The sequence below is a fragment of the Sinohyriopsis cumingii genome, chromosome 15, assembly GCF_028554795.1.
Source record: "Sinohyriopsis cumingii isolate HCF-2022 chromosome 15, ASM2855479v2, whole genome shotgun sequence".
Taxonomy (NCBI): Eukaryota; Metazoa; Mollusca; class Bivalvia; order Unionida; family Unionidae; genus Sinohyriopsis; species Sinohyriopsis cumingii.
The window spans coordinates 43,363,192-43,390,650 of NC_142975.1; the positions used below are offsets into that span (position 1 = coordinate 43,363,192).

The 27,459-nt window shown below is 35.7% G+C and overlaps 1 protein-coding gene across 13 annotated transcripts in view; it reads right to left on the reverse strand.

Annotated features, from left to right (window-relative positions):
• Nucleotides 1-27,459, reverse strand: part of LOC149781703 (basement membrane-specific heparan sulfate proteoglycan core protein-like) — a 438,170-nt gene that overhangs the window by 263,226 nt on the left and 147,485 nt on the right. For 7 of the 13 annotated variants that reach the window (XM_089935800.1, XM_089935795.1, XM_089935799.1 and 4 more), the window contains 8 exons: nt 26,955-27,162; nt 17,172-17,297; nt 10,963-11,058; nt 10,378-10,485; nt 9,196-9,312; nt 8,357-8,464; nt 4,762-4,869; nt 350-460 (listed from right to left, as the gene is read on the reverse strand). The exons of 1 other annotated variant lie outside the window; for it this stretch is intronic. In XM_089935800.1, coding sequence (XP_089791926.1) covers nt 350-460; nt 4,762-4,869; nt 8,357-8,464; nt 9,196-9,312; nt 10,378-10,485; nt 10,963-11,058; nt 17,172-17,297; nt 26,955-27,162 — 982 coding nt within the window. The remainder of the gene's footprint in view (nt 1-349; nt 461-4,761; nt 4,870-8,356; nt 8,465-9,195; nt 9,313-10,377; nt 10,486-10,962; nt 11,059-17,171; nt 17,298-26,954; nt 27,163-27,459) is intronic. 5 more of the 13 variants (XM_089935805.1, XM_089935804.1, XM_089935797.1 and 2 more) reach the window with 4 other exon arrangements.

Here is a 27,459-nt window from a genome sequence, read left to right on the forward strand (position 1 = left end):
TTATTAGATATACAAAACCTTCGTTAGCATAAAGCTAATGTGATTTAAATGAAAATAAAACTGATCAGCATAAATACAAACCCATCTGTCTCATCCCATCTCCCTCTTGTCTGGCTATTTTTTCCCCCACAACTTAAGTCAATACCAAGTACAGTAATTAACATTTTATGTGGCAATGTGGGACCCATTAACATTTTATAAGGGAATGTTGTATGATTCATCAAATTAAATCTATCTTGGTATATCAACAATGTAGCATGACAATTAAGTGAGCATGGACTGTCATGACAGTGAAATGAGCAAAGTCTGTCATGTTAGACATCAGAAGTCAATGGTCATCAGTACTTACGACAGTTTCGTTCATCAGATCCATCCTCACACTGTGGTGTTCTATCACACTTCATTCTGCCCTCAACACAGTTCCCATCAGCGCACTGAAACTGGTCTTCTCTGCATATGGCTAAAGGTTAAAAAAAATGTGGTTATTAGAAATCTTAATGCATATTTATAAAAGATATCTGGCATAAGTAATAGAGAAAACAAATCAAAAATTAGATTTTTTATTTAAAACAAGAATATCATGAACAATATATTGCAAGCCAAGCCTCAGTTTATTCTGTTCTGTTTGACCTAATATGGATAGAACTCACCAATAACATTGACATGGACATTGTAGACCTACAAGTAATAGATCCCTTTCTTGGCATTAGCCAAACCATTCATAAAAATGTTCTGAAAATATATGGCATGGAATTAAGCTGTCTAACCCAGCATCTGTAGATTACCTTCCCATATCAGCAAACCATTTTCAAAACATGGTGCCATTTTTAGCATGTTATTCATTTGTTGACAACGCAGTGAGCTTCAGCTATGACCTTCTGCCCCCATCCCCAGCAAAATTTATTTCTTCTTTGTTGCATTTACAAACAATCCACCAAGTTTGGCTCAGGTATGTGGTTTAAGACTTCAGCCCTTGTATGGAAACCATTTTTCAACTTAGTGGCTTTGACCTTTGATCTCTGGATCAAATAATCAATAAGTGTTGGAACTTTAGTCATTGTGTGAATACAGACAGATGAACATCATTATATACTCCACATTACAGCAGGGGATATAATAAAAAAGGAAACTCCTCAACCAACTGCACATGTCTGAAAATCTTATAAGCTCTTAAGTAAATAACAGTACAACAAATATGAACAATATTCCTTTCCATGTAAGATAAAATTTGTGCAAAACTGTACTGAAAGAACCAAATATGCAAGGAAATGAATGAGTCTTTTCATCTGAGTATATGGAAACTTTAATCTTCACGTTCAGTAGTATAATATTCCCTCCCTATAATGATGTTTATAGCAGACACAAAACTGTACTGTTATAGGTGAGGTTGCCTTTTACTAGGGTACATTACACATAGTATTTACATTACATAATATAATTGGACTTGTCACTATATCTCTGACCAAAACCAATTACAAAAAAGACTTATACTAAGACACCTTATAAAAAGGACAGTGTTATACTAAGACATCTTATTTAAAAAAAGGAAAGTGTTATACTGAGACACCTTATAATAAGGAAAGTTATACTGAGACACCTTATAAAAAGACAAGTGTTATACTTAGACATCTTATAAAAAATAAAGTGTTATACTGAGACACCTTATAATAAGGAAAGTGTTATACTAAGACACCTTATAAAAAGACAAGTGTTATACTTAGACATCTTATAAAAAATAAAGTGTTATACTGAGACACCTTATAATAAGGAAAGTGTTATACTGAGACACCTTATAAAAAGGAAAGTGTTATACTGAGACACCTTATAAAAAGGACAGTGTCATACTAAGACACCTTATAAAAAGGATTGCTATACCAAGGCACTTTATAACTAGGCACTATTGTAACTGTCAAGTTATTCCTATGAAACATTATCAGGATGATAAGACTGATGGAAAGAGATTAAAAATTTGACACGATCTAAAAAAGATTTCTTCTCCCACAACTGCAATGCAGTCAGCACTCATGTCTATCCAGCTATAAGAAAGCATCCAAAAAGTCATACTTGTTTTATGTGTATGTAAGGTTTAAAATACAATATTACACACTAAATATTAGAGAAATATACTGGGAGAGGTTAAAAATTAGTTACGCTGTAACTAATACATTCTCTATAAATATATTATCATGAATAGTGTTATTACAGTTGGTATTAGAATCACTAGTGGTTACACTATTACAAGGCTATTAGGAAAAGCTATTTTTCCTAATTTACTCATTTTCTTCATGCATAATCCAAGATATAGCTAAAATGTGCCTACACTACAGAACTGGTTAATGAAATGGACAAATGGTCAACAACTAGAAAATTACATCAACACCTTGTCTTTACAAGTATATACCACATCCTGTGATAAAAAAAAAAATTGGCAGATACATTTCATTATTAACACAACCCATTTCTGATTGTCTGGTGGTTCCTACATTAAGTCACACTATTTATGTGTGATTTGTCTCCCTTACAGTCTATTTAACGTGACCATACTAATACAAGACCTTTTGATCAACCTACGTTAATAGTGTGGATCTAAAAATGTGGACAAAAGGTAACTATGAAGATAAAAAATCAGCAGTAATATCAAGGCTTCTTCTAATTACTTTTTAAAAAATTACTGAATAAAGCTTTCTCTTTTGTTTTCTTCTACCTTAAAATCCCCATTCAATGGATATCTATTCTCAGCTTCAGAAGCAACCAAATTATTAGGGCCTGGAGACCCAAAATTTTAAATGGCCACTAAAATTTTCAAACACGTCACCCTAAGCCTACTCAAGTTTTAAAGGTTCTTGGAATGTGGTAATGGTTACACTGGAAACATTAAGGATGGAATACTAGAATGAAACTACATTTCAATTTATGAAAATGAGACAGTTATCTTTTTACTTTCAATAATCCTGAATTAATAAACATGAAACACTTATCACTCAATGCACAAATAGTGTACTGGTTTATTTTATTTTTCTCAGGGAATACTTTATATTATCACACAGAAATCCATGAGTAATGAAATAGTCTTTACAAAGAAACCCATTTATAACAGGTTACATTTCAATTTTTCCTGGACAGGTTAAACATGAAATTGTCAAAATTTTCTGAGGTTGTGTAAACTGTCATCTTCATTAAAGATAACTCAAGCCTACCTTTCTTTTAGCACGAAACGAACAAGAGTACCATGAATGGCACATTTATATTCCCATTCCATGTTTAACAGTCCTCTGTGTGGCTGCTAGTATGATCTGGATGACAAGGGTGTCAATGAAATCAACCTTTGGTCAAGGAATGCAGGCTTGAACAAACTTGAACAAGCTGTGCAGAAACCATTTTTTATATATACCTTGACTGTAACATCTGACCTTTAGACGCCAGAATCAAAAAGGTATCTTTGTTACCTCAAGTGCAAGCCATCCACAAGGTCATGCCAAGGAATACACTCTAGAACAAATATTATTCTGCATAACTTTTTTTCTCTAGACACCACAATGACAATGACTTTTGATCTTTTGACCTTTTGTCATTTTGACCCCCACAATCAACGGGTATCTTCCATATCTTAACAGACATGCCAATCCTAACTGGACCTTCTCAGTAAGCCTGCCAATACCTATCCATAAACTGGACCAATTTTCAATTAGGTATAATTAAATATGTACTGCTATTGTCAGCTTGGAAACTAAGGATTTGAAAAGTTCAGAAATCGGATGAGAAGCAGCAAACTTAGGCAGCATTATGTTCAACTAAATCCTTAGACCATAATTACTTTAACTTCATTTTCAGAAAATGTAGTTCCAAACCCCATGGAGTTCTATGACTTCTTGCTGGATCTGTCTGCTGGATGTAATGTTTGGTTGTTATTTATAATTTCAAATGGTGAAAACAATCATCTTTCATGCCAGGAACAATACTTAAATCCCCACAATATTATTTCCAGTAAATGTAAATGTTGCCTTTCCTGCTTTTTTCCAGGCACAGCCAAAAATCTGAATATTTATTTTATACTTCTGTGCTGACTGTTTGATCGTTATAGAAGGCTGATTGTCCCTTAACCTTAGTTTTTCATTTGTTGTATGACATTTCTGTGCTGTGAGTAACAGTGTGATCATGCAAGCACTCTGCATGAAAGACCAGGCAGATTTAAGCATCTGAGGTGCTTCTTTAAGTCAGTCTTGTTCCCTGACCAACTCCACTGAACCCAATATGAAAATCTGGATACAGACCAAACCCAGATAAGCCACTATTGGAATCTGACTGGATAAATAATATTTTCATATTTATTGCCTTTATTCCATCATTTCATATTTTAAGAGTCAATTCAAGAAGACTTATGGTCAAATTATAGTGGTTGGCAAGTCAGCTGTAAGTGCAAGCTCTCCACACATTTTGTTCAAGATACTGACTATATTATGTATGGAATGACCTGGACAATTTTCATTTCCTGTGACATTCCAGATACAATTCAATTTTCATTTGCTCTGACATTCCTGTGACAATTCTATTTTCATTTGCTGTGACATTCCTGGGAAAATTCAATTGTCATTTGCTGTGAAATTACTCAATTTGTTTCCTACAGAACAGGTTTGAAAAACACCTGTTGTAGAGTTCTGGTGATTATTTAGTATTTATTCAATTTTGAACAGGTTTTTTTATATAAAAATCAAAAAATTTCAGAAACAAAATAAAAAAGGTTGAAATGAGCTGGAATCTTACGGCATCCTATCTCATCGGATCCATCCACACAATCTGGAAATCCATCACATCTCATTGGGAGATCAATACATTGCAAGTTAGCACACTGGAAATCACTTGCAGGACAGGCTACAAATAATAAATATGCAAAATGCAAGAAATGTTACATATTTTTAATGAAATTTGCAACATGGCCACAACAAATCTCTAAACCAACCATAATTAGTCTAGCATAATGGACATCCAACAGTGAAAAACACAGACAAATATCTTGCAAAGCATATAACATCAGACAATGAGGGTCAATACTGTTCACTTTAAATCAAAGTATGACAGTAAACATCATACACCTTGACACAATCATACATTATGTGACAACTGATCTTGGTCTGCAATGTTTATGTTAAATCGTAAGTATGATAGTGTTGAGTGTACACCTTGACACAATGAAACATTATGTGACAACAGATTTGGGTCTGCACTGATCATATTAAATCAAAAGTATGACAGCAAACAGTGTATACCTTGGCACAGTGATATATTATTATGTGACAGCATATGCTGATCTACACTGTTCACATTAAATTATAAGGCAGTTTAACAGTAAACAACATACACTTTAATACAATGATACAATTATGTGACAGCAGATCTGGCTATGTACTGTTAACATTCAATCATACATGACAGTGAACAGCTTACACCTGGACACAATGATGCATTATGTGACAGCAGATTCTGATCTGCAATGTTCACTTTAAGTCACAATTATGGCAATGAACAGTGTGCACTTTGAAAGGATAATACATTATGTGACAGCAGGCTGAGCAGTTCACATTAAATTGCAAGTATAAATGAATGGTATAGACATTCACAAAAAAACATGTGACAACTGATCTGATCTGCACTGTCCACATTAAATCACAAGCGACAGCAAACAGGACTGACCTCAATATGACACAATGCGACAATAGATTTGGGTCAGTTTTAAACATGCATACACAAGTACTACAGGACTATTATGCAATATGCAAATATAACACATGTTCTACAGGACATATTTCAGTACATACAAATATGCAAATGCATGACATGACATATTGCAAGATATACAAAGAGAGCACATGTACTTCAGGACATATTATAGGATATAAAATGCTGGTCTGGGCCGGTATCGAACCTGTGCATTTTGTTTATTTCAATTATGATGTTCTACTAATGGAGAAAATGCAGTTCCATCATCAGTACTTCAATTCCTGGATAGGTAAAAAAGCCTTATTGGCATTGTTCATTAAGTCTTTTAAATTCTTGTTTTGTAGAAAACCTAAAATTCAAACAATATGGCACCACATGAAAAATAGTGAATTTATATTATGATGTTTGATCAAACAAAATCTTAAACCTTCTCTCTCATACTTTCAGCAGTAAAAAGAAAATAAATAGACAAACCTAGATTTAGAAGCATTTATGGCATAGAACATATCACTATTTATACATATAAGCATGAATATTTCTGACTACTGATTAGTGTGCCCAGGCTATAGCAAACAATATTTCTCAGACCATTCTTTTTGTATAAGAGCATATGCAACTACAGCTGCAGTTGGCATGAAGGACCATATAATTCAGACTTTAGGACACTGGTCATCATCATCTAATATGCACTGCATCAGAGCTGACCCCAACAAAAATGAGTCTGCTCCAAGACAGTTTTGAACATAAATTCAGCAACATGTGCTTCTTTGCATGCTGTTCTACCTAAACTGACTAGAAACAATAATGATTAAAATGAAGCCAGGGTAGAGTTCATGGATGTGGCATATGATCAAACCTGCTCCTGACAATTTGGGTAATAAACTTATGTATGAGGGCTGATTGAGCAGACATTGGTGGTCTGTTGTTATCGCTTAAATTGGCAGGTACATTAACTGATTTATAAATTTGGGTGAGAAACTTGTTCAGACGTTTGCATTGTTTGCTTCTTGGCTGAGCATGCCAAATGACTGAGCAAATATCTACCCTGGATTGAGCAGTGATTTTACAGAGGATGCATTAATCAAATATGAAGACTTAATGGCTTTAAGGATGGTTCAGTAACAATTTAACAATTATCAGACTTTTAGGGAGCAAACATCTTTTTCACAAATAAGCAAGAAGCAGCAATAAAACATTTTTGTTCTTCTATAGTACAACATATGTTGCCATATTAAAAAATCCTATTTAGTTATAAAATTCTGTATTGCTTCCAGAAGTTGGTGAAATTACTGTACAATTTTGTGAGACATACCATTATCCTACTATATCCAAGTTTGAGGTATAACAAAACACAGAATAGCAGAGTTTCACTGTACATATTTATCTGTGTAAAAAAGGCATCTAACTGTAAAAAGCAACAAACATTACATACTGCATCAAAGATCTGGTTCCGTTTTGTCTGTTACACTATTTTATAACAGAATGGAATAAAAACTATCATGGTCAGGAATCAAACCATGTGTGTCTGTCTTGCACTCAGGCACACATTCTACAGACTAAAAGGTCCCACCCAGCCAGGATAACCCATGATCTTCTGACTCATTTTTCAATGACAGATCTAGGTCTACTCTGCTGAAGTTATTTGCATGATCCATACAATTTAAAGGACAAAAGTAGTCAATATACACTACCCACCATTATATCTCATTTTGTAGTAATATTACAATGGGCTCACTTTTATTCAAGGGCTTGCAATTTATTCAAGGGTTTGCAATTTATTCAAGGGTTACCAATTTTTTAGGATTTTAGAACTGCTACAGATAAAGAATTTAGATGCCCAGCATTAACACGTCTTTGACATAGATACTGTTTCTGCTGGAGTTGCGGACACAAGTTCACATGTCAATAAAAGTGAAATACTTTGCCTGCCACAGTTAATTACTTCACAGTAATATATAAAAGCATTTCTTAACCTGAATGGAACTGAACTGAATTAATCTGATCCTAAGTGCCATCATGCCAAAGAACACAATTCATGATGAAAATCACACTGAATGGAACTGAACTAAATTAATTCTCATGCCAAAGAATACAATGCAGAACGAAATCTCATTTACTAAATGCAATGGATCTGAATTAATTCTCATGCCAAAGAACACTGATAGGAATTGAACTGAATAAATCTGATCCTGAGACCTGTCATGCCAAAGATGACAATTCATATTGAAAATCACATTTACTGAAAGGAACAGAATTGAATTATCATGCCAAAGAACACAATTCATAATGAAAATCACACTGAATGGAAATGAAATCAACTAATCTGATCCCAAGTTCTGTCAGGCCAAAGAGCACAATTCCTAATGAAAATACATATACTGAATGGAATGAACTGAATTGTCATGCCAATGAGCAGAATTCATTATGAAAACCACACTGAATGGAACTGAAATGAATTAATCAGATCCTGAGTGCTGCCATGCCAAAGAACACAATTCCAAATGAAAATCACGTTTACTGCAGCAAAGGTCAGGCATTCCATGCCAGCATATTGTTTTATCATCTGTATCACTTAGTTTACACATGGCTGAATGTAATTAAACTGACACCAACTGAACTGAATAGGTTCAAGATAATTTACCACACTGAATTTCATCAGAACCATCTTCACACTGTGGTATTCCATCACATCTGAGACGATCAGGTACACAGTTCCCATCATTACAGCGGAAAAAGCCTTGAGCACAAGCTGTAAAACATCATGTACAGATAAATAAGAAGAAGAATCAATAATTTCAAGCTGCTAAAAAGAGATTAGTTTCTTCTGTACAATGTAACTTACTCATATAAACAAGATCTAGTCTAGAAATGAAATCCAAGTGGATTGCAGAATATTCCAAACTAACATGCACACACAAAACTTTGGAAAAAGTTTGGTTACAGGTTTCATTAGAATTATAAGGTAAAACTGTATACTGAAGCCTGTAAAGCAGGCTGGTTTATTAACCATTTTATCCAAAAGAGTTAACAATCATACATGCACAGTCAATGGTTTGTACTATTTTTTCATTTGTTGTGAAAACCTGCACAATACTAATAATGTCATAATGAGGTATCTTCTCATCCTGTTTTCACTTAAACAGGACAGGTGCTGCTTTAAATCCTTTCTGAAGTGGCTGAGTACAGTACAGTTGACTGGACTGTCAAAGATGGATATTCAATTGAAAATAATGTGGGTTTTTTTTTCTTCTCATAATTACTTTATCTTGCCTTAAATAACAAAAGTCAGTTTTGTCACCTTCTAGTATTAAATCCCCACACAGATTTTCATTCCCAATATCCATAACAACCAAATTATTAGGACTGGCAACTTAACGTGAAAAGGCCTGAAAGTTTCAAGCAGGTCATCCAACAGCACAAAAGTTTGAAAGGTACTTGCAGCTTTTAAATAAACATGTTTAATTTGATTTTATAACTTACTGCATCCCTCCTCATCTGATCCATCAGTGCAGTCTGGGGTGCCATCACAGTGCAGCTTGTTGTCAATACACTCAAGGATGTTAGTCTGCCTGCACTGGAAGTTGTTCACTGGGCAAGCTGCAGGAGAGGATGAAGCACTGTACAGAGTTACTGGCCCTGATGGCTACATTAACTTGCCCTGAGCGCTACATTAAATTTATTTCTTTACAATCCTGCAAAGTTAATCCGAAATCCATCCCAAAACAAAGTGATCAAATTTTGGAAGCTTTTTCAATTCATTTGTAGACATTATCTTGATATTAATAGGTAAAACAGTTCTAATATACAGCTTTTGACATGGCTGACAAGAGTACCATGAATGGCACATTATGTGCCTATCCTGTGTTTAATAGTCCTCTATGTATGTAACTCAGATTTTCGTAAAGAAACCATATTTTATTTTATCTTTATTTTTATTAAAGTGACCTTGTTCTCTGACATTATAACCCCAAAATTAATTGGTTCATTTCTTGCCCCAAGTGCAAGCCATATGCAAATTTTGATACTGCATGTAGAACTTATCTGCAGAAAGCATCTTTTTTTCTTTCAGTCACAGTGCCCTTGAGCTCTGGCCTTTTGAATCCAAACTCAATAGGTTTCTTCTCCACCAATAGTACAAGCTATCCAAATGTTTGGTAAATGTAGATGATGGATAATTCAAGATCTTGTGCAGAAACCATGTCTTATTTCAATCAGTGACATTTGTCCTTGACCTTTTAAGCACAAAATGAATAGGGGTTTTCCTTACCATAAGCACATGCTATCCACAAAGTTTAGTAACTGTAGATGGTGGAAATTTATTGCACGAAAAGTTGAAAACCATTGAGCATCTTTCAGTCACAGTGACTTTAACCTTTCAAGTTTTGTACCCTGAAATTGATAGAGTTCTTTCTTACCCCCAAGAGCAAGCCATCCACAAAGTTTGATAACTGTAGATGGTGGACAAAGAGAAGAAAAAAAATAGTTAACAGACAGACAAACGGATGGTCTTATGGTGGGCATATCAAAATCCTACCTCAGTCTGAATTAAAATATTTAATCACTTGATATCCTCTCAAGGATAAATAAATACCTTTTATTTGCTTCTGTACTATAACATTTTAAATTACAGGTAATTTGAAAAATGTGAAGTTAATAACATACTGCAGTTAATTTCATCTGAACCATCAGTACACTGGCTTTGTCTGTCACATCGTTGGTTTGCACTGACACATTGTCCATTTTTACACTGGAATTCATCCTGTCGACAAACTAGTAAAGTAAACAAACAATTTATTTACAATTATAATTATTGTGAAGAAGAAAAAAAACAGATACACCTATCTGTATTGGCCATCAATGAAAGAGCAATTTAAAATTGTAAAAGTAATCAGGCCTTATATTTGCAAACAGGTAAATGTATAACTTACATGTGAGCTTAATGAACTTTATCTTTATAATCAACTAGCCTATATGGAGTTTTCCTAAGACCTGAGCTCATCATTGTTAAGAAATTAAAAATTAACTAGCTGGGATCAATATTTTCAGGAGGTAATTGATACAAATTGGAATTCTGGATTGTTCTTTTAGTGCATGGTAATCATGGGTCAATAATGGACCCCTTCGTCTAGTAAAAAGTATTTTAAGGAAGAGTCTATCCATAACTTATTTATTATAACGCAACAAGTGAATGAGAGAAAGACGAAAGACAGGTTTCAAGACAGAGAAACAGACAGAGAAGACATTTACAGCAAATGCTAGGATTCCATTCCTGAGGGGAAATACAGCGTGTGGAACCAAGTCTGTCTTTACATACCACCTGGCCCTCGCTACACACCGTTGGGACTGTACAACAGACAAAAATACTGTGAACAATACAAAAATTAAAACTCCATCTATCACATGAAATGTTTATTATTTTCTAAAGCATTTGAAGTTTCATATACTAAACTTTATCCAAAATCCATTTAGCTCACTTTGTATTTATCCAAGCAAAGATCATGGAATAGATTCTTTAAACTACTCAGTTTCATGTTTCAACTCTGACCTCAGTTTGATGCAAAAAGCCAGAAAAATAACCACATTTTATTTTATTCATTAATTTCGCTCAATTCTCCTTGTCTTAACTGTTGATCTGATGTGCTACCTGATACATTGATCTGTTATGTAGAACCAAACATGTACACCATGCAAATGTCAAGGATTATTCTGCTAATCAACTCTAGGAGTCTATGCCATATATACTGTATATTCTAGGACACAGAAATTCTTGAAAAACCATAAATTAATTTTTAAAGCAATTTTATTGTGTGCACTGTATTTTCTGGAACACATTGGGTTGTGGGATACCTTTTAAATCGTTTGAAATTATTTGTTAGAAAATGCACTCAAACTTAAATATTATTTTTTTAAAATATTAAACTGTGTACTTTAGATAAAACTCATTAATCTACTGCAGCTTCACCTCGTCAACCCAACCCTTGTCCTGCATACGTATGATCCAACCTTTCACTGCATGAATATTTTTAACTCACACCATACAAAAATTATCATTTGGTGCAACACATCTCCTGCTGTGGAAACTGTGAGGACTAAAGTTAGATTTTTTTCAAGACCAGTTGTGCAAATTCTCAAAATTTTAATCCCTTCTTATCAACAGTCTATCCAAGAATGAATTCAAATTACACTGGAGTTTCATTCATGTTAATATTGTCAGCAAAATCATCTACTCTTCTGACCAGCACAAATTCATGGAATGATTTTATTTTCTCCTTGAAATCTCCTGGGAGATGCTGAGTCATTGATGTCCATGCACAAATCACCAGAATGTGTTGCTTTAACAACTGTTCCACTGTTTCATTTTCAAAACTCTCAAGAATACCATTAAAAAGGAACCAAAGTTGGCTTCCCTATCTTGGCTGATTTTGTAAACATATTTTTTAAAAATCAGCACACTTAAAAAAATCCAAAGTTGGCTTCCAGGGTTGGCTTGCTTTGTAATAACCTTTGTATTTGATATCCTGCTGGTAAGTTCAATAAATGAGTTTACTGTTTGCTAACAGTTCTGTTTATTCACCACCTAGGCTTCTATTTTTTTGCCATCCATATCATAATTGGTATAAATGGGAATTTATGTTTGCAGGGTAAATAGTATACACAGCATTATAACTTGCTTTAATACCTTTTTGATAACCAATGCCAGGAAAAAGAATATCATTTACACTCACAGTGAATGTACTTTCAAAAAATGATATTTATTTACAAGATACTGTCATATAGTTAACCTGGATATAACACAATCTTGTTTACTTTTCACCTTACGCTGTGTCATTCATGACTGCAGGTGCCTAAAAGTAATCAGCTGATATTGTGTTCTTGCTCTCTCATGCATGCATGTGATTTTGTTTGATCCAGTTTTCAGTCTAATTACAAATTCAAACCTTTTGAGTACAACCAAGCACAATTTGTTTCTCTACATTCATGCCAATGAACACTGTTATCTGACATATGCGAGTACAGATGCATATGCTACATATACTGAGGATTTATTTTTGTCTTTATTCAATTGCTCATGATGAAAAAAGACAAATAAATAACAATACTAGGTTAGTTTCTCTAATTTTATTACCAATAACCATTTTTTTTAAAATCTATTTTATTGCAACATGCAGTGGGGGTGACAGACAAATTCAACACAAATTTATTTTGTTTCTCAAGTCTTGGGACATATGGCATAGGTGGAAAAAAGTTTCAACATAAGTTTTGGGACCGGAAAAAATCCTTTTATTTTACTGTGTCCCAAGACATACAGTAAATATATTAATGCAGTTCATCTGGAATCCATTTGTACATGTACATTAATCCAAATCACAGTATCTTTGGTCAACCTAATGAAATTTTCCTAAGTATGTATGGGGTTTACTTGCACATCAGCATGACCCTGGTAATGGTTGTTGTTGTTGTTGTTGGGTTTATCGCCATTTTTCAGCACATGATAGGCTATACAAGGCAGCCAGTATTAATGGTGGAGGAAGAACCCAGGAAAACCCCCGAAAGAACCACTGACCCACGAGAAGCTACTGGCAAGCTTTCTCACATACCCACATTGGCTGAATCCGAGACTCGAACCCACGCAGACAGAGGTGAGACGGCAGTGATCCATAACGGAGAGCGCTTTAGACCATTCGGCCACTCGGGTACCCCCCTGGTAATGGTGTTGATTAAATGTTTAGTCACAAAGTCATAAGATGTTAATTTCTTTGAAAAGTCTTTAAAGTTATATAAACCGCATTTGTTTAAAAGGTCTAAGATTTTCTCTGGTGGTGTAGCATCAAAAAGATACTGTTTAAATGGTGGAGGTCAACAGACTCAAAAGTAAATATTCTATTGTCAGTGGGCAAAGATTGGCATGCACTCTTGTAAAGGTTCACCCTTCTTGTGGTACACAAACGTGTATAATACTACTACATCTCTGCAATTTAAATTTCCCTAAATAAGACCCTCTTTAACCTTATCTCTATACCCAAGAACCTCTGCAATTCAGTTTCCTTTATAAATCAGATCCTCTGTAACACTCTCCTTTATAAACAAGACCCTCTGTAACTTGGTTGCCTATATAAATTAGACCCTTTGAAACCCAACCTTCTCTATAAACCAAACCCTATTAATCCATTTTCGGCTAAACCATATCCTCTATAATCCAGTCTACTCTAAATCAGACCCTCTGTCATCCATTCTTCTTTATAAACCATACCCTCTGTAACCTCATCTCTTATCAGCAAGACCCTCTGTAATGCAGTCTAATCAATAAACTGGACACAACATTTACCATAATATGGTTGTTCTATTGCTAATTAAACCCCTGCAGCCAGTTCCATAAATGGTTGAATACTTCTGGTCCCAACAGTGTCCAGTTTATGGAGGTTAAATGCATGGGGTAATAAAATGGGTGCAAAAATACATCCTTCTGATTAGAGGACGACAGAACTAGTCTGAAATACGTTCATATATTGACAACTTACATTTGTGTAGTACAATCCATAATGTGCTTAGTGTACATGTATATGGAAAATCCATAAATTAAGCATAGATCACATGTTATAAAATTCATGTATCACTCACATCTAGTTTTAAAAAAAACACCACAAATACATATGTAAAAAATGGTAGTCCTCGATTTGATCTATATCCTATTGTCAACAAAGATGTGTCACTAAACAATTTACTATGACATTTTTGCCAGCAGCACATAATAATAATAATAATAATGAGGACTTTGTATAACGCCTAATCTTTAGAAGCTCTAAGCACTTTACAACATTAGACAACACCTATAAGATAAAAAACATAATAATATTATTACAAAAACAAACACCATGAAATTAGAAAAACGTTAAAAAAATAAACAAACATACTGAGAATATTTCAGGTAGGAAACATTATTAGGTCTTTAAGTTTGTTCTTGCAGTCGAAATTAGTGAGTTTTGAGAGCCCTCTTGAATGTGATCACTGTGTCTTTGTGTCTAAGTTCAGTGGGCAATTCATTCCACATTGCTGGGACCTGGTATGCAAAAGAATGCTGTCCATATGACTTTGTTTTCATAGTAGGACTAATGAGTATACGATTGTCAGAAGAGGAGCGTAAGTATCTTGCTGGTGTGTACACATGGGTGAGATCAGATAGGTATGTTGGACTAGAGTCTGACAGTGAAACATAGCACAGAACAAATTTTGTGTTTGATTCTTATCAAATGGATAGCCAGTGTAGGGTACAGAGCAGCAGGGAGGTGTGCTCTGATCGTGGTACTCTAAGTATGATCCGAGCAGCTGTGTTTTGAACTTTTTGAAGTTTTTGGAGTAGATATTGAGATGAACCAGACAGAATTGAGTTACAATAGTCCAGTCTTGAAAGTACTAATGAACACACAAGTGTTTTAGTGGCATCAACTGAAAGATATCTGCAAATTGAGCTGATGCGTTTCAGCTCAAGATACGCAGCCTTGCACACGTTCATGACATGTTGGTGCATGGCTATAGTTATTTACATGCTACATGTACATTTACTGAAATCAGTCAAGATTTTAGTCAGTTGGAGAAAGCATCTTGCCAAGGCTACCCAGGGGATGAGGCTATTCATAGGGAAATAAAAATGTTAACAAATTAAAAACTGACGGCCAGATATTTCAAAAGATTTGAAATTTTATTTGCTTTTGATACTGCCACTGGAAGCAATCATAAGAATACACTTTTTCCTGCAAAACGGAAACTTTCACTGCACAATAAGCGTGTTCCAGTCATTGTGGAAAATGCAACAATCCATCAGATTCCATTGCTTTTATTTAAGTTTGGTATCGACTTCCTCTAATGCAAGATGCTTTCTTTTTATTGAAGATTGCTGTTGGCTTGCTCTGATGAAGGCTGCATGTGTTATTTAAGTCACCGCTAAAAAAGTACAACTTTGGACGGCCAAATAAAGGCCCATTTGTTATTGCTGCAGCACCACCAAATAATTGTAAAACACTGAATGTGACTGAAATTATCTTTTCACTTGCTTAGTTTTTATACAGAACAATCGGTGCTTCAAAGGTAATCAATTTTCTTTGAAGTTCCAGCACAACTATTGTTTTCTGGGTACATTTAAAAAAGAAAATAATTAGTCATCATTAAGTCGATTGTAACAGTTCCTGTTCCTGCAACCAAAGCTTGGTCAATTATAGCTAGTCTCGTAGCAAGACCATACTCAGGTCAGATGTCAGTATCAGTGGATTATGACATAATAATGCACTGTTAATATGGTTTGTCAATATGAACAAAATATTTGCTTATGTAACAATAGATAGATCCCAGTTTGCATTTTATATCCAAGTTTGTGGCTTCCTTTCATGTTGTCTTTGAATTTCTCCACTAAAAATCCAAGATTGTATGTACAAGTTTAAATAGCCAGCAATGTTGTCAAACAAAAAAAATCACCAGATGGTATATTTTGTTACCAATAAGGAAAATAATCACATTTTGTGACATTGGCAAAGCCAAGTGCAATCCCTGAATAAACTTTTTACATGTTATTAGACAGATAAGTTACAAATGAAGAACTTTCATTTCAAATCTGCATGAAACAGCTAGAAATGATAGCATTGTTTATATTGATCAAACATGCCATTATATAATATTGTTTGTACTTATGGCAGGAGGATCATCCTGACAACTTTTGGACTATATTCTTAACATTATATATTTTATGCATTTTTAGTTCAACTGCCTGTGCAAATATACAAATACATTTCTAACCTAGGGCTCTGTTTATGTAACACATAATAACACCTCAAGACATCACAAATGACATTACTGTGCTTGTTCCAAAATAGATTCATGAAACTCATATAATAATTTACCTCTCTGGTCACCAAGGCATACTAAATATATCAATTACTGCATTAATTTCATAAATTTCCTTTTAACTGAGCATTCTCTGTATTCAAAAGTTGAGTTAATTCATCAAATATTACTGAAACACACTTCATCAAATAAACAAGAACTTAATATACAAGAAACCAAACAAACACAACAGGACTTTATGGTCTGCATCATGGATTCTGGATCAAACTCCAAGGATTCTTCTCCTTTAAGGGTGGAGAGATGAGGCAAAAGAAACTCTCAGTAAATGTGTACAACACAAATGGGGAGTGGCTCCAAGTGAGCCACTGAAGCTTAGTGGTTAGCATGCTGGATTCAGAATCGACTGACTGCAGGTCCAAATCCTGCTCAAACCAGTCCAAATTGACTTCAATATTGTGTCTCAAGGCATGAAAGTTTCCTTTAATTGTTTGGCACTAAGTAGCTTTTCGTGTGCTGATGTACCCTTACAGTAATCAATCAATCAATCAATCAATCAAAGCCTTATAAACTTTCATTAGACTGAATAAGGCTTTGATCTTTAGTAAAAAAATCCTGATCCTTACTGAAACATCCAAACTCCTCCAATTCGTCTGAATCATCTGGACAATCTGGAAAGCCATTACATTTTCTGGCCAGATCAATACATGCTCCGCTTTTACACTGAAACTCACTGACAGAACAGACTGGAGCTGAAATTTTACAAAATACTGTATTATTTTATACTGATAAAAATAACTTAAAAATACAGTTTCATAAAACTATCTTCCCCAGACACTAAGCCATCCCCAACCAGTTTGAAAACTCTATACTATTTAGTGAAAAAGATCTAATGCTGATGATGGCATCACCATCACTGTCACTGCTAGAAAGTGACAACCATGTATCAATCTCTTTCTGCACTGTCAGGACAAATAGAATTTATATGTACTACTATGGAATAGGAAAATACCACCTATTGGATCATAATTTATGTCATATAAATTCTTTCATGTTTACTAATGCGAAACAAAAAAATCCCACCTACAGGGTTATAATTCATGGTCATATAGAACCTATCATGTTACAAATGTGGGATACGAAAATCACACCAATGGGGCCTTATTTCATGGTTATATAGAATATTTCATGTTTACTAATGTGGGATAGGAAAATTCCACCTTTAGCATTATAATTCATGGGCTTATGGAATCTATCACGTTACAAATATGGGATATGAACATCACACATATAGGGTCTCAATTGATGGATGTTGTTGAAACTGTTCTGAGTTCCTGCATGCAAATTGTGAGCCCAAAGTGCCTTTTTTCCTATGTCTCGTCAATACCAAGGACAATTAATTTTAGTTAAACTCCATGATAAAAATAATGGGGTTCTTAGCTCATTGGGCCCCAATCCCGTCTGTACATGTGATCCGGTTTCTGCATTCAATGGCCGATCCCGCCTGCAGTTGTAGTTTGTTTACTGCATTCAATGACTGATCCTGTCTCCAATCATGGTGAACGTGTGTTAGATACAACGTCTCTGATTGGTTACAAATGTTTTTTTCCCCCCCAAGAATCAGACCAATATTAAACCAATCAGAAATGATTTTACTTTCATTTTTGCAAATCTGAATTGATTAGAAGCCAAGGATACTAACTGAGAGCAGTTTCACTACATGTGTTCTGTTCTTGAAAAATCATAATATGATGGCGGACGTAAGAGTGATTTCTGATGACAATGAGAGTCAAAATGATTAGTTTCTCAGGTTTGATCTTGAAAATATTGAGCAAGCATAGGACAGATATGTTCGGCAGTTTGATATTTTGCGAGATTTAGATTCGGACATAGAAGTTTCTGAGAATGAATCGTCAGAAGAGGATGCTGATAGCGATGATGATAGGGCTGATCACATATTTATAAAAATGTTGCACATAATTTTGTAAATAGTGTATAAATAAGTTGTGAAAGACCTCAACAAAAAGGAAAAAAATATATCACCGTGTAGACAAATTCATTTGGAATAACTGGTGAAAATTTCATGGATTTTTATTGGATATAAGAAGACAAATTAGGGTAAGAACGAATGCATGTGCATGATGTTTACAAAATTGTCCGAAGAGGTAAAAAGTCTCTGGGGCACAAGCAGCAAGACACAGCTTAGTGCTGCTGGGTCATAGCAGCAGTGATACTGCTAACAGTGCTGCAGCTGAATGAGTTAAATTGTGCCCAGTTGGCAGAGTTAAGGCATTAGAAGGAGAAAGAATCAATAGAACATTTGTTCAATCTTTAAAAAGATTGAATAGGAGGAGTTGAAAGAACTCTCAATGAAATCCATGTCCTGTTGGAAACGGACTCGATAAGTTTGATGATCCAGATTAACCCTTTACCTCATGAAAGTGCCTTTGGATGCCTCTACTCCATTCGCATGGAAGCTTCTGACGTTTCTATTCAATTTGCATGAAAGTGCCTTATGATGTCTGCTGTAAATGTCAGCCATTTTTAACAGGTTTTCATAGCACTACCTTTGGAGAAAACCCCCTATTAGATACCTCATTCATTGCTGTGAATGACCATTACATCTGATCACGTGGTTGCTTTTTATGCTCTGGTAGAAACCTGCTATTTAAAGTAACTGTGTCATATTCTCCACTCTCCAAAATGGAGGTCGCAGATTTCATTCAGTACTTTTAATAATTAGAATCACAACTATGAAGGCTTCAATAACTTAGTAAAGGCTCTGATACTGATGTAGGTAGCATTTAGTTTTTATAAATTATCAAATTCAGATGACTCAGTGATGTAGACGCAGACAAAGAACTTGTAAATTTCGAGTATGAGAAATGGCCACTACGGTTGGTCACGCAGCTTCACTGACTTGACGGTGAACGAGTTCTCTCAAGATTTTAAAGTGCATAAAAAATTCTCCCGTGAAAAATAATTAAACAGCTATAACGATTCAACTTTACTCTTAAATTTTTCCATACATAATAGATGTGTACCAAAAATGTAAAATGGTTAAAATTGCTGTTAAACGTAACATACACTACACTGCTTAACAGTTAACAGGCAGGCCTATGTGTCTTGAGTCAAATAGGTAACAGGTGTTCTATTTATAGTGCACTGCACTGGGTAACTAAGCTACATGTGTATCAGAGGGCTAAAAAGCCATACACTCAATGAGGTTAAGGGTTAAACAAACACGATTCAGATTTGTGATAAACTCCATACCCAGATGGACAAAAAGCTGGGATGGACAAAGGTTGGACTTTTCCCAGTTCACTAAAAAGCCTAGAGATCTAAAAGTGAGAGATGATCATTTCAGCCTTGGAATAAAATAGAAAATACCATACGTTTGTTGAGGATGCTGTTCAGGTATGCATAAATGAAGTCTATGAGAACTGTGCAATGATGAAATCCTTAACCTTGGTAAAAACCCAAACGCTGATGTTGAGGCCAAAGTGTAGGACTTTGATAAACTGTGTGGCGTTAAGCAAAACAGAAATTTCCATGACACTGGGTGGATAAGGACATAAAAATGTATCTGTCGTATTGAGACTAATGATATACTCGTCCTGTTGATGGATAGACAGATTGATCTAACAATCTACACCTTGAATTTCAATGGTGAAATGAATTAGTGGTGGCGACTCTGGTTGATCACCAGTCTCAACTTGCCATTCGCCTTCTGAATAAGAAACAATCTTGAATAAAATCATGTAGATTGTGGTCTTTGCTCTTTTTGCAATGACTGACCATATCTCCTGTTGTAGAAAGACATCCTTCTCCAGATCCATGAAGAGCGGGCAGGAGGAATTTGGAGGGGGTAGGTTAAATGAAATGTGAAGCCCATCCGAAATTAACTGGATTACCTAATCAGTCTGAAGGAAAAGGGAGATCCAATGAGCCAGAAATTGAAGGAGGTGGCTACCCACAGGTAGGCTGTCTGTGGCAGTGGGGAGGGTAGGTCAATGTCTAGAGTTAGTTGGCTTGAAGGTGGAGAAACTTAGTTTCTTGCTACCTCTGTATGACTACCTCTGAAAAGATCACTTCTCCCTAGTCCGCTTATCATCCCTCCACAGCAGCAAGGGCTGATTGATTCAAAATGCCTGTGTGAATTGAGCGGCAAGTTAGTGTGGCAGCTCCAGAGCTGCCTGCCTCTAAACTTCTGAACAGTGACCCAAACAGGGGTATCTGTAAAGCCAGGAGAGTACAGTGTGACCCTGCCATAACATGCCCCACAATAACATGAATTCGGATATAACATGGTTGTGGCATAACTCCTGAAATTTCGTATATTCATTCGCACATGAAAAAATATTTTCTGTTCAAAGTACATGAAATAGTGTATAAAAAATTTACTATCATTCTGGGGAAGAGATCGTGTACGAATTTGAATAGAACATGATCGTGGCATGGTTCCTTAAATTTTAAATACATGTACGTTTATTTTTCTCATACTGGGGAAGATTATTTTTTTTAAGTACGAGAAATAGTGTGTAAAACATTTATTATCATTTCGGTGAAGAGTTCGCATATGAATTTTAATATAATATGATTGTGGCGTAGCTTCTGAAATTTAACAATTTCACCAGGTTCTTGAAGGTTTATGCCAAAATAAACATTATCGGAAATGTTACTTATTACTGATCCATGAGTAAAGCCAGTAAATCGTCTTTGAGATTGTCTTCAATTAATTCTGTATAAAACCATTGCTCAAACAAAAGCCACATGTGTTTCTTCTTTAACTGCATACACAACCAAGCAGCAGACAAAGGGGTGCTTGATAAAAGATTCTCACAATTTAATAAACATCAAAAAAACGCAATCAGCTAACCAGTAAATAATGTCTGCTTTATTAGCTGGAACACTGAAAGGGAATGAAATTGTACATGCATTCAGCTTACAATTTTTATAAAAGTGACTCATGACCATTGCAGGCCTACTGCACGGAGTTCTCAGGTTTTACATGTGTATGGTGTTTGCTTATGAACTCGTCATTAATTTCCTTTTTTTTATAAAAATATTTTACTGTTATGTAAAAGCAAGTTCACAAATGCAAGTCATTCTCTGCACTTTGTGCAATAATTAGTATAGTAGTTTTCACACATATCTTTTGATATTCACAACATCTAAAGTAAAAGTTATATGCACACTGAAAGCATGTGTTGATTGTTAATTATTTTTGCTGTAGTCGTTCAAACAAACAGGCATACAAGCGTTAATTATTGGAAATTTACAATGGATAAATGTACATGGAAACGCATGAGAAAATTTTAGCAGTTTTAAATTTGTACAGACATCGTTCATAGACCCTGGAAAGTAATGACCTGTACACGTGCTTCGTCTTTTTTAACCTAATTTTGCTGTACATTTTTCTCACTGAATTCAGACACAATGATCTGTGACAAAATTAATTGCAAGCCCCGATGGTATGATAAAAGATGGCAAGTAAACCGTGTTTATACTCTGTTCATGCTATATGTTAGACGTTGAATTCAGACACAATGATCTGGGACAAATTTATTTAATATTGTAAATTTGTGTGCAATGTTTCCATGGAATTACATGCATTACAAATGAACTGCATGCCACGACGGCACGATAGTAAATGGTGTTGATACCCTATTCATCATATATATTAGAATGAATACACGGATATGTGCCAATGAGTTGTTCTCTGAAAAAAGTATAAAAAACTGTAAAACCCCGCATTAATGTGACCTCAATTATCACGTTACAGTGGGGTTCCACTGTATAAGGCTTAAATGCACACATGCATCATATAAGTTGAAGTTGGCTGAAGCAGTCGATGCATTGGCCTTTAAATCTTACACTGAAGACAAGCTTCAACATGGCATGGGACACATTTTTATCCACTTTAAAAACAGTGGAGCAGACATGTGACCTGCTACTAGATCTTTCTTCAAGTCAAGGTGGCGCTCTACAGTTTTGTAATTTGCAAAGGTTTAGAATTTTAAAGAAAAAAGATTTTTCTCAGGTTTCCTCACTGGTTATACTGGCTATTTAAAAAAGACTTTGTATATCTTAGGTATTGTTCAAAGAACCTTTAAATCCTTTATTTTTATCTATGATTGATGGGTATAATATGGGTTATGGAGTATACTACTTGGCCTTACTCCAGATGTGCATCTTTTAAAAAACTGCATGTTCCACTTGGTAATTTTCACTTCCTGAAGTTCAGAGGTAAACTGAAGAAAAAAAACGCAAATAACTTTTATTTACATTTTATATATTTGATAATTCATTCAATGCATTCTTAGAAGCTGGCATTATCTAGTCTGGCAAAATTAATTTTCCCTATTTTAATAGCTGCTAAAGAGAGTGTACTTTAGTCTAATACAGGCTGATTTTTTTGCACAAGGGAGCAGTCATTCTAGCTAGCAGTTTGCTTAGATCATGTACAATTTCACAAGTACAATATCCAAATACTTCACAAGTACAATATCCAAAGAAATGTCAGCCACATTACATCAAAGTAGCATAGAGGTATGCCAATATTCTCTCCATTGTGCATGCTTCAAATGCAAACAATTTCGCCTATTATTTATCATTCTCTCAAAAGTGCTTAATAAATGGTGAGCAACCCCATCAGGAGTAGTGATGGCATCTGAGTGAGTCTTGTACCAGCAAGCCAATAACGCCGCTGGTACTTGACTTCCTGAAAAGAAAGCCCTAGAATTCTCCAGGTCACCTATTCTACCTGACAAGTGTTCAATGATCTCCTTAATTTAGCCGACTTGAAAAGGAGCCAAAAGGACAGCATCTCTTCTTCCTGGCCGAAAATCTACTGTTGCTTTAACTTTATAGTTTTAAGTAGCAGTAGGAGGTGGAGGGCATTCTGAAGCTGCCAACATCCTAAAAATTTCCTCGGGTGTCATGTTTACCCCGACCCAGAGTAGCCCAGTTTGAAACATGTATAATCAAGGTAATTCTGACGGGCCATTGTTTGATGTCAAACATTGCCGAAGGCTAGCACTAATCTGTTACGTAAGATTGTTGTGGCTAGAATCGAAGAACCAAACATCGGAGTTGCGAGGCGCCTGATAGCCAATTATCACCTAGGTGTCGAAATGTTTCCAAGATCAAAAGAAATTGCCTGAAGAAGTGGGAGTGTCCTAACTTCTTTCCCCTGCAAACAGACAGACAGGTTGAACTGGCCGCTAAGACGATTGGATAGGGGCACAGCGCCACCCAATCAGAATCGAGATGGGGGGAGACCTTGATTTGGGTAGAATGATATCCCTGCGTTTTCCGGCAAAAGTTAGTTCGCTGAGAGAAATTACCCAGAGAAGAGGTTAGCGTAACTCCATTCGTTATTGGCGGGAAAATCTTAGAGTGGGAAATTCTAAGTACAGAAAGCTTCAAAAGGTCAGTAGATATTTGTTCGATCTTTGTGGAATGAGACTGCATTTTAATTGTAGGTTGTATGTATACTTTATTATTACTAGAATCGTAGTACGAAGAATTACTTTGTTTTGTTAATATGTTTGCATATTTTGAAGAAATGAGTTGACATTTGTAAAGAATTATATAGCTTGCAGCCGTCGTAAGAGTTAATATTGTACTTTGCTATGTGGGTATTTTATAGTAGACTAACACATATGTTCATATGATTATAGATTTTGCCATTGTTGAATATTTGTAATGTACAGACATGCGTCTGATTGTTGTCAGATTGTAGTACAATGAGATTAAATATATATGTGTATATACTGACATGACGCAATGTATTGATGTCTGTATAACAATTCGCCGATACTGTGTTATTACGCCATTGTTTACCCTGCAAGAAGTGTGTGGGAATTTCGATGTGTATGCATGCGTGGCCGAAACAGTGACAGCTATCTGATGATTAATTGTCGATATAGTGTGAGGTAAGATTCGATAAAACATATGTTAACGCCTTGTGGTTTTTCACAGGAAGCTTTGAGGGACAGACCAGTTAAAGTTTGGTCCCGTTGTCTCAGATAGAGAGACGGAGGAAAGGAGAAGAAAGGTGAAGTTGAAGTCTGGGAGCGAAATTGGAGGAGGAGATAATAGAGAGGGAAAGGAGAAGAAAGGAGAAGTTGAAGTCTGGGAGTGAAATTGGAGGAGGATATAGTAGAGACGGAAACGGAGACAAAGGAGGAGTTAGAGGAACAGAAAGAAGGAAGGAATCAGCGGGAAAGAAATAGATGAGTAGATGCAAGGACAGGGGGAAATCGAACTCACACTGTAAATCACGGGATGAATTAAGCTGTCCCTTGGTCGAGGGAAAGACGAGTGATTGGGAGTTATCGTTTTAAATTATCACATTTATTAAATTGTTATTGATTGAATTTCATCTTCGTGTTCTCTATAATTTAACCGTCGGCATTGCTGACTGGGGGCTCAGAGCTGTAAATCTATCTCGTCACTAATTTAACTTTCTAACCTAACAAGCCAGGGTGGAACTTTCATCATAATTTAATTAAATTATATTGGAAGAACCCCACCCCAATACGTGCAAACGTCATATCGACTACGGCCTTGATGATAAATTCAGTTCCTTCAATGGTCGGATTTTATTGCAGCTGAGCTTCATCACACTGTGTGTAGAGTCCTGACCTGGTTCCAATTGCAGCTCTCGATAAGCCATACTAGGTAGCTGCAATGACTGAATTCCATCATCTCTGAAATATCACTAACTCCCCCATATGAATAAATAGTGAACATATGGCAGTTCAGCACTGCCAGAACGGACCCTGAAGGTATAGAAGATGGTCTGGTTATCACTGGTACCGGCCACTCCAAGGGCCTGGATGGACAGATATTTCCTGAAATCTCCATCATAGTAAGCGTATGTTGCCGATGATACAGCTAAACAGATGGATCTATCACTATGATCCCCATTAATCCTAGTTGGCTGGACAGTTTGATCAAAAAAGTCCCATGTTGAAACAGTCGGACGGCTATCTCCAGTACTGGCCATTCAAAGAGCCTGTCTGGATGGAATGATTTCTCAATGAAATCGTATTAAGGTTTTGTGTCCGACAGTACAGATCAGTCACTAAGATAACCATAAATTCTTGTTGGCTGGACCATTTTCTCAAAAGTCCCCCATGCAAGATGGATAGTGACAGATGGACGGCCGGCGATGGTTGAACAGCCAGTGATTCCAAGGCAGTATCAGGAAATGGATCCAGTAGAAACTCCATACCTACAGATTAACAGGCCCAAAGGACATGCTCACACATACGGTTGGACTTGGTTACGTAAAATTGGGTGGACACTTCCACTATGAGTTGGAAATGCAAGTAACGAACTTTAGGTTGTCTCTGGATGTATACTGAGAAAGTCAACATTATCTTCCACAACTTGTTCAATCTTTGCTTCCCACTGATGCCATCTATACTAATGCTCTCAACTCTGCATTATCTGAATGAGAAAGATGAATCAAAACCTCATTCTGACATTATGTGAGGTAGGCTAACAGTCATGTGTCTGGTAGAATAACAGTCATGTGTGAGGTAGGACAAAATTCACATGCAAGTTAGGATAAAGGTAGGATAAAGTCAGGTGTGATGTATAATAGAAGTCACATGTAAGGTAGGATAATTAATTTCCACATGGACATTTTCATCTGGAAAGATCTATCAAGGGACCTTGAGTGGCTGAGTCGTCTAAAGTGCTCGTCTTTACCAATCACTGCCATCTCACCTCTGTCTGTGTGGGTTGAAGTTTCAGGCTGGCCAATTTATGTGAGAAAGCTTGCTAATTGCATCCCATGGATTGGTGATTCTTATAGCAAGTTTCCTAAGTTCTTCCCACCACCAGTATACTGGCCACCCTGTAGAGCCTATCAGGTGCTGAAAATGGCATTAAGCCCACAACAACATTAATCGATAAACCCACAACATCAATCAATACTGATGGCGAATGGGAGAACAAATTTACTTTCCAACTAACATCTATCAACTACCCATCTTCATATAAAACATGACTAAGTTGTATTTTAGTATTTTAGTTTTTTCATTTTTCTTTTTTTTTTAAATCCAATTTGGAACTTCACGAGTTGCCAAAAAAAATTGAATTGGCAATAGAAGATGGATGATAATCAGGTATCTATCCCAGTCCCTGCTTACTGAGAATTTTATCTATTTAATTACTTTTTTTTTCACAATGAAGTTTTTCAATATTTGCAAACCACTGATACCAACTCATGAACACAGCATAAATTAGTTTTTTTTTCCAGTCATTAGCATAGCTGTTGCCTCAAATAAACAAACCTGTAAAAGCAACAATTACATGTTTTTGTACAAATCAGAAAATTTCTAAATTCTAACAACACACAGTATTGAAATCACTAATGTTTAAACCCATACCATCAGCTGTTTTGAAAACAAATGACTTTTGTGATGACTCTTTGTTGGATTCTGTTGCAAATACAACAGCCTCATAATATCTGCCAGGCTGTAGATCTACGATGGTAAAACGATCTGCTCCGGAGGGAAGCTTAATGACTCGAAAAGGTCCAATAACCTTATCTACTTGGTAGTTCCCATCTGGTGTCCTATCTGGGCGAACTGATACCTGAAAAAGCCAGTAAAATCACCTTTAAAAAAATGAAAATTAGCTGGAGTTCCTTACACACAAAAAATATCCAATTGCAGCCTAATGCCATGATTACTAGGGCTAGCGGTGAAGAGTGCATCACAAAGGACCTTGCTTGCAACAATCAGTTTAAAGAATTATTTTTGGAAACAACAGCTTGGAGAAGATGGGCATTCTGAGGCCATAACTGTTCAAAACATGAGGCCCTGATGGACTTAAAATGCTTACCCAGCTGTTGTCCACCTAACAGCCAAATGAAAGAATAGGTGGCCACAA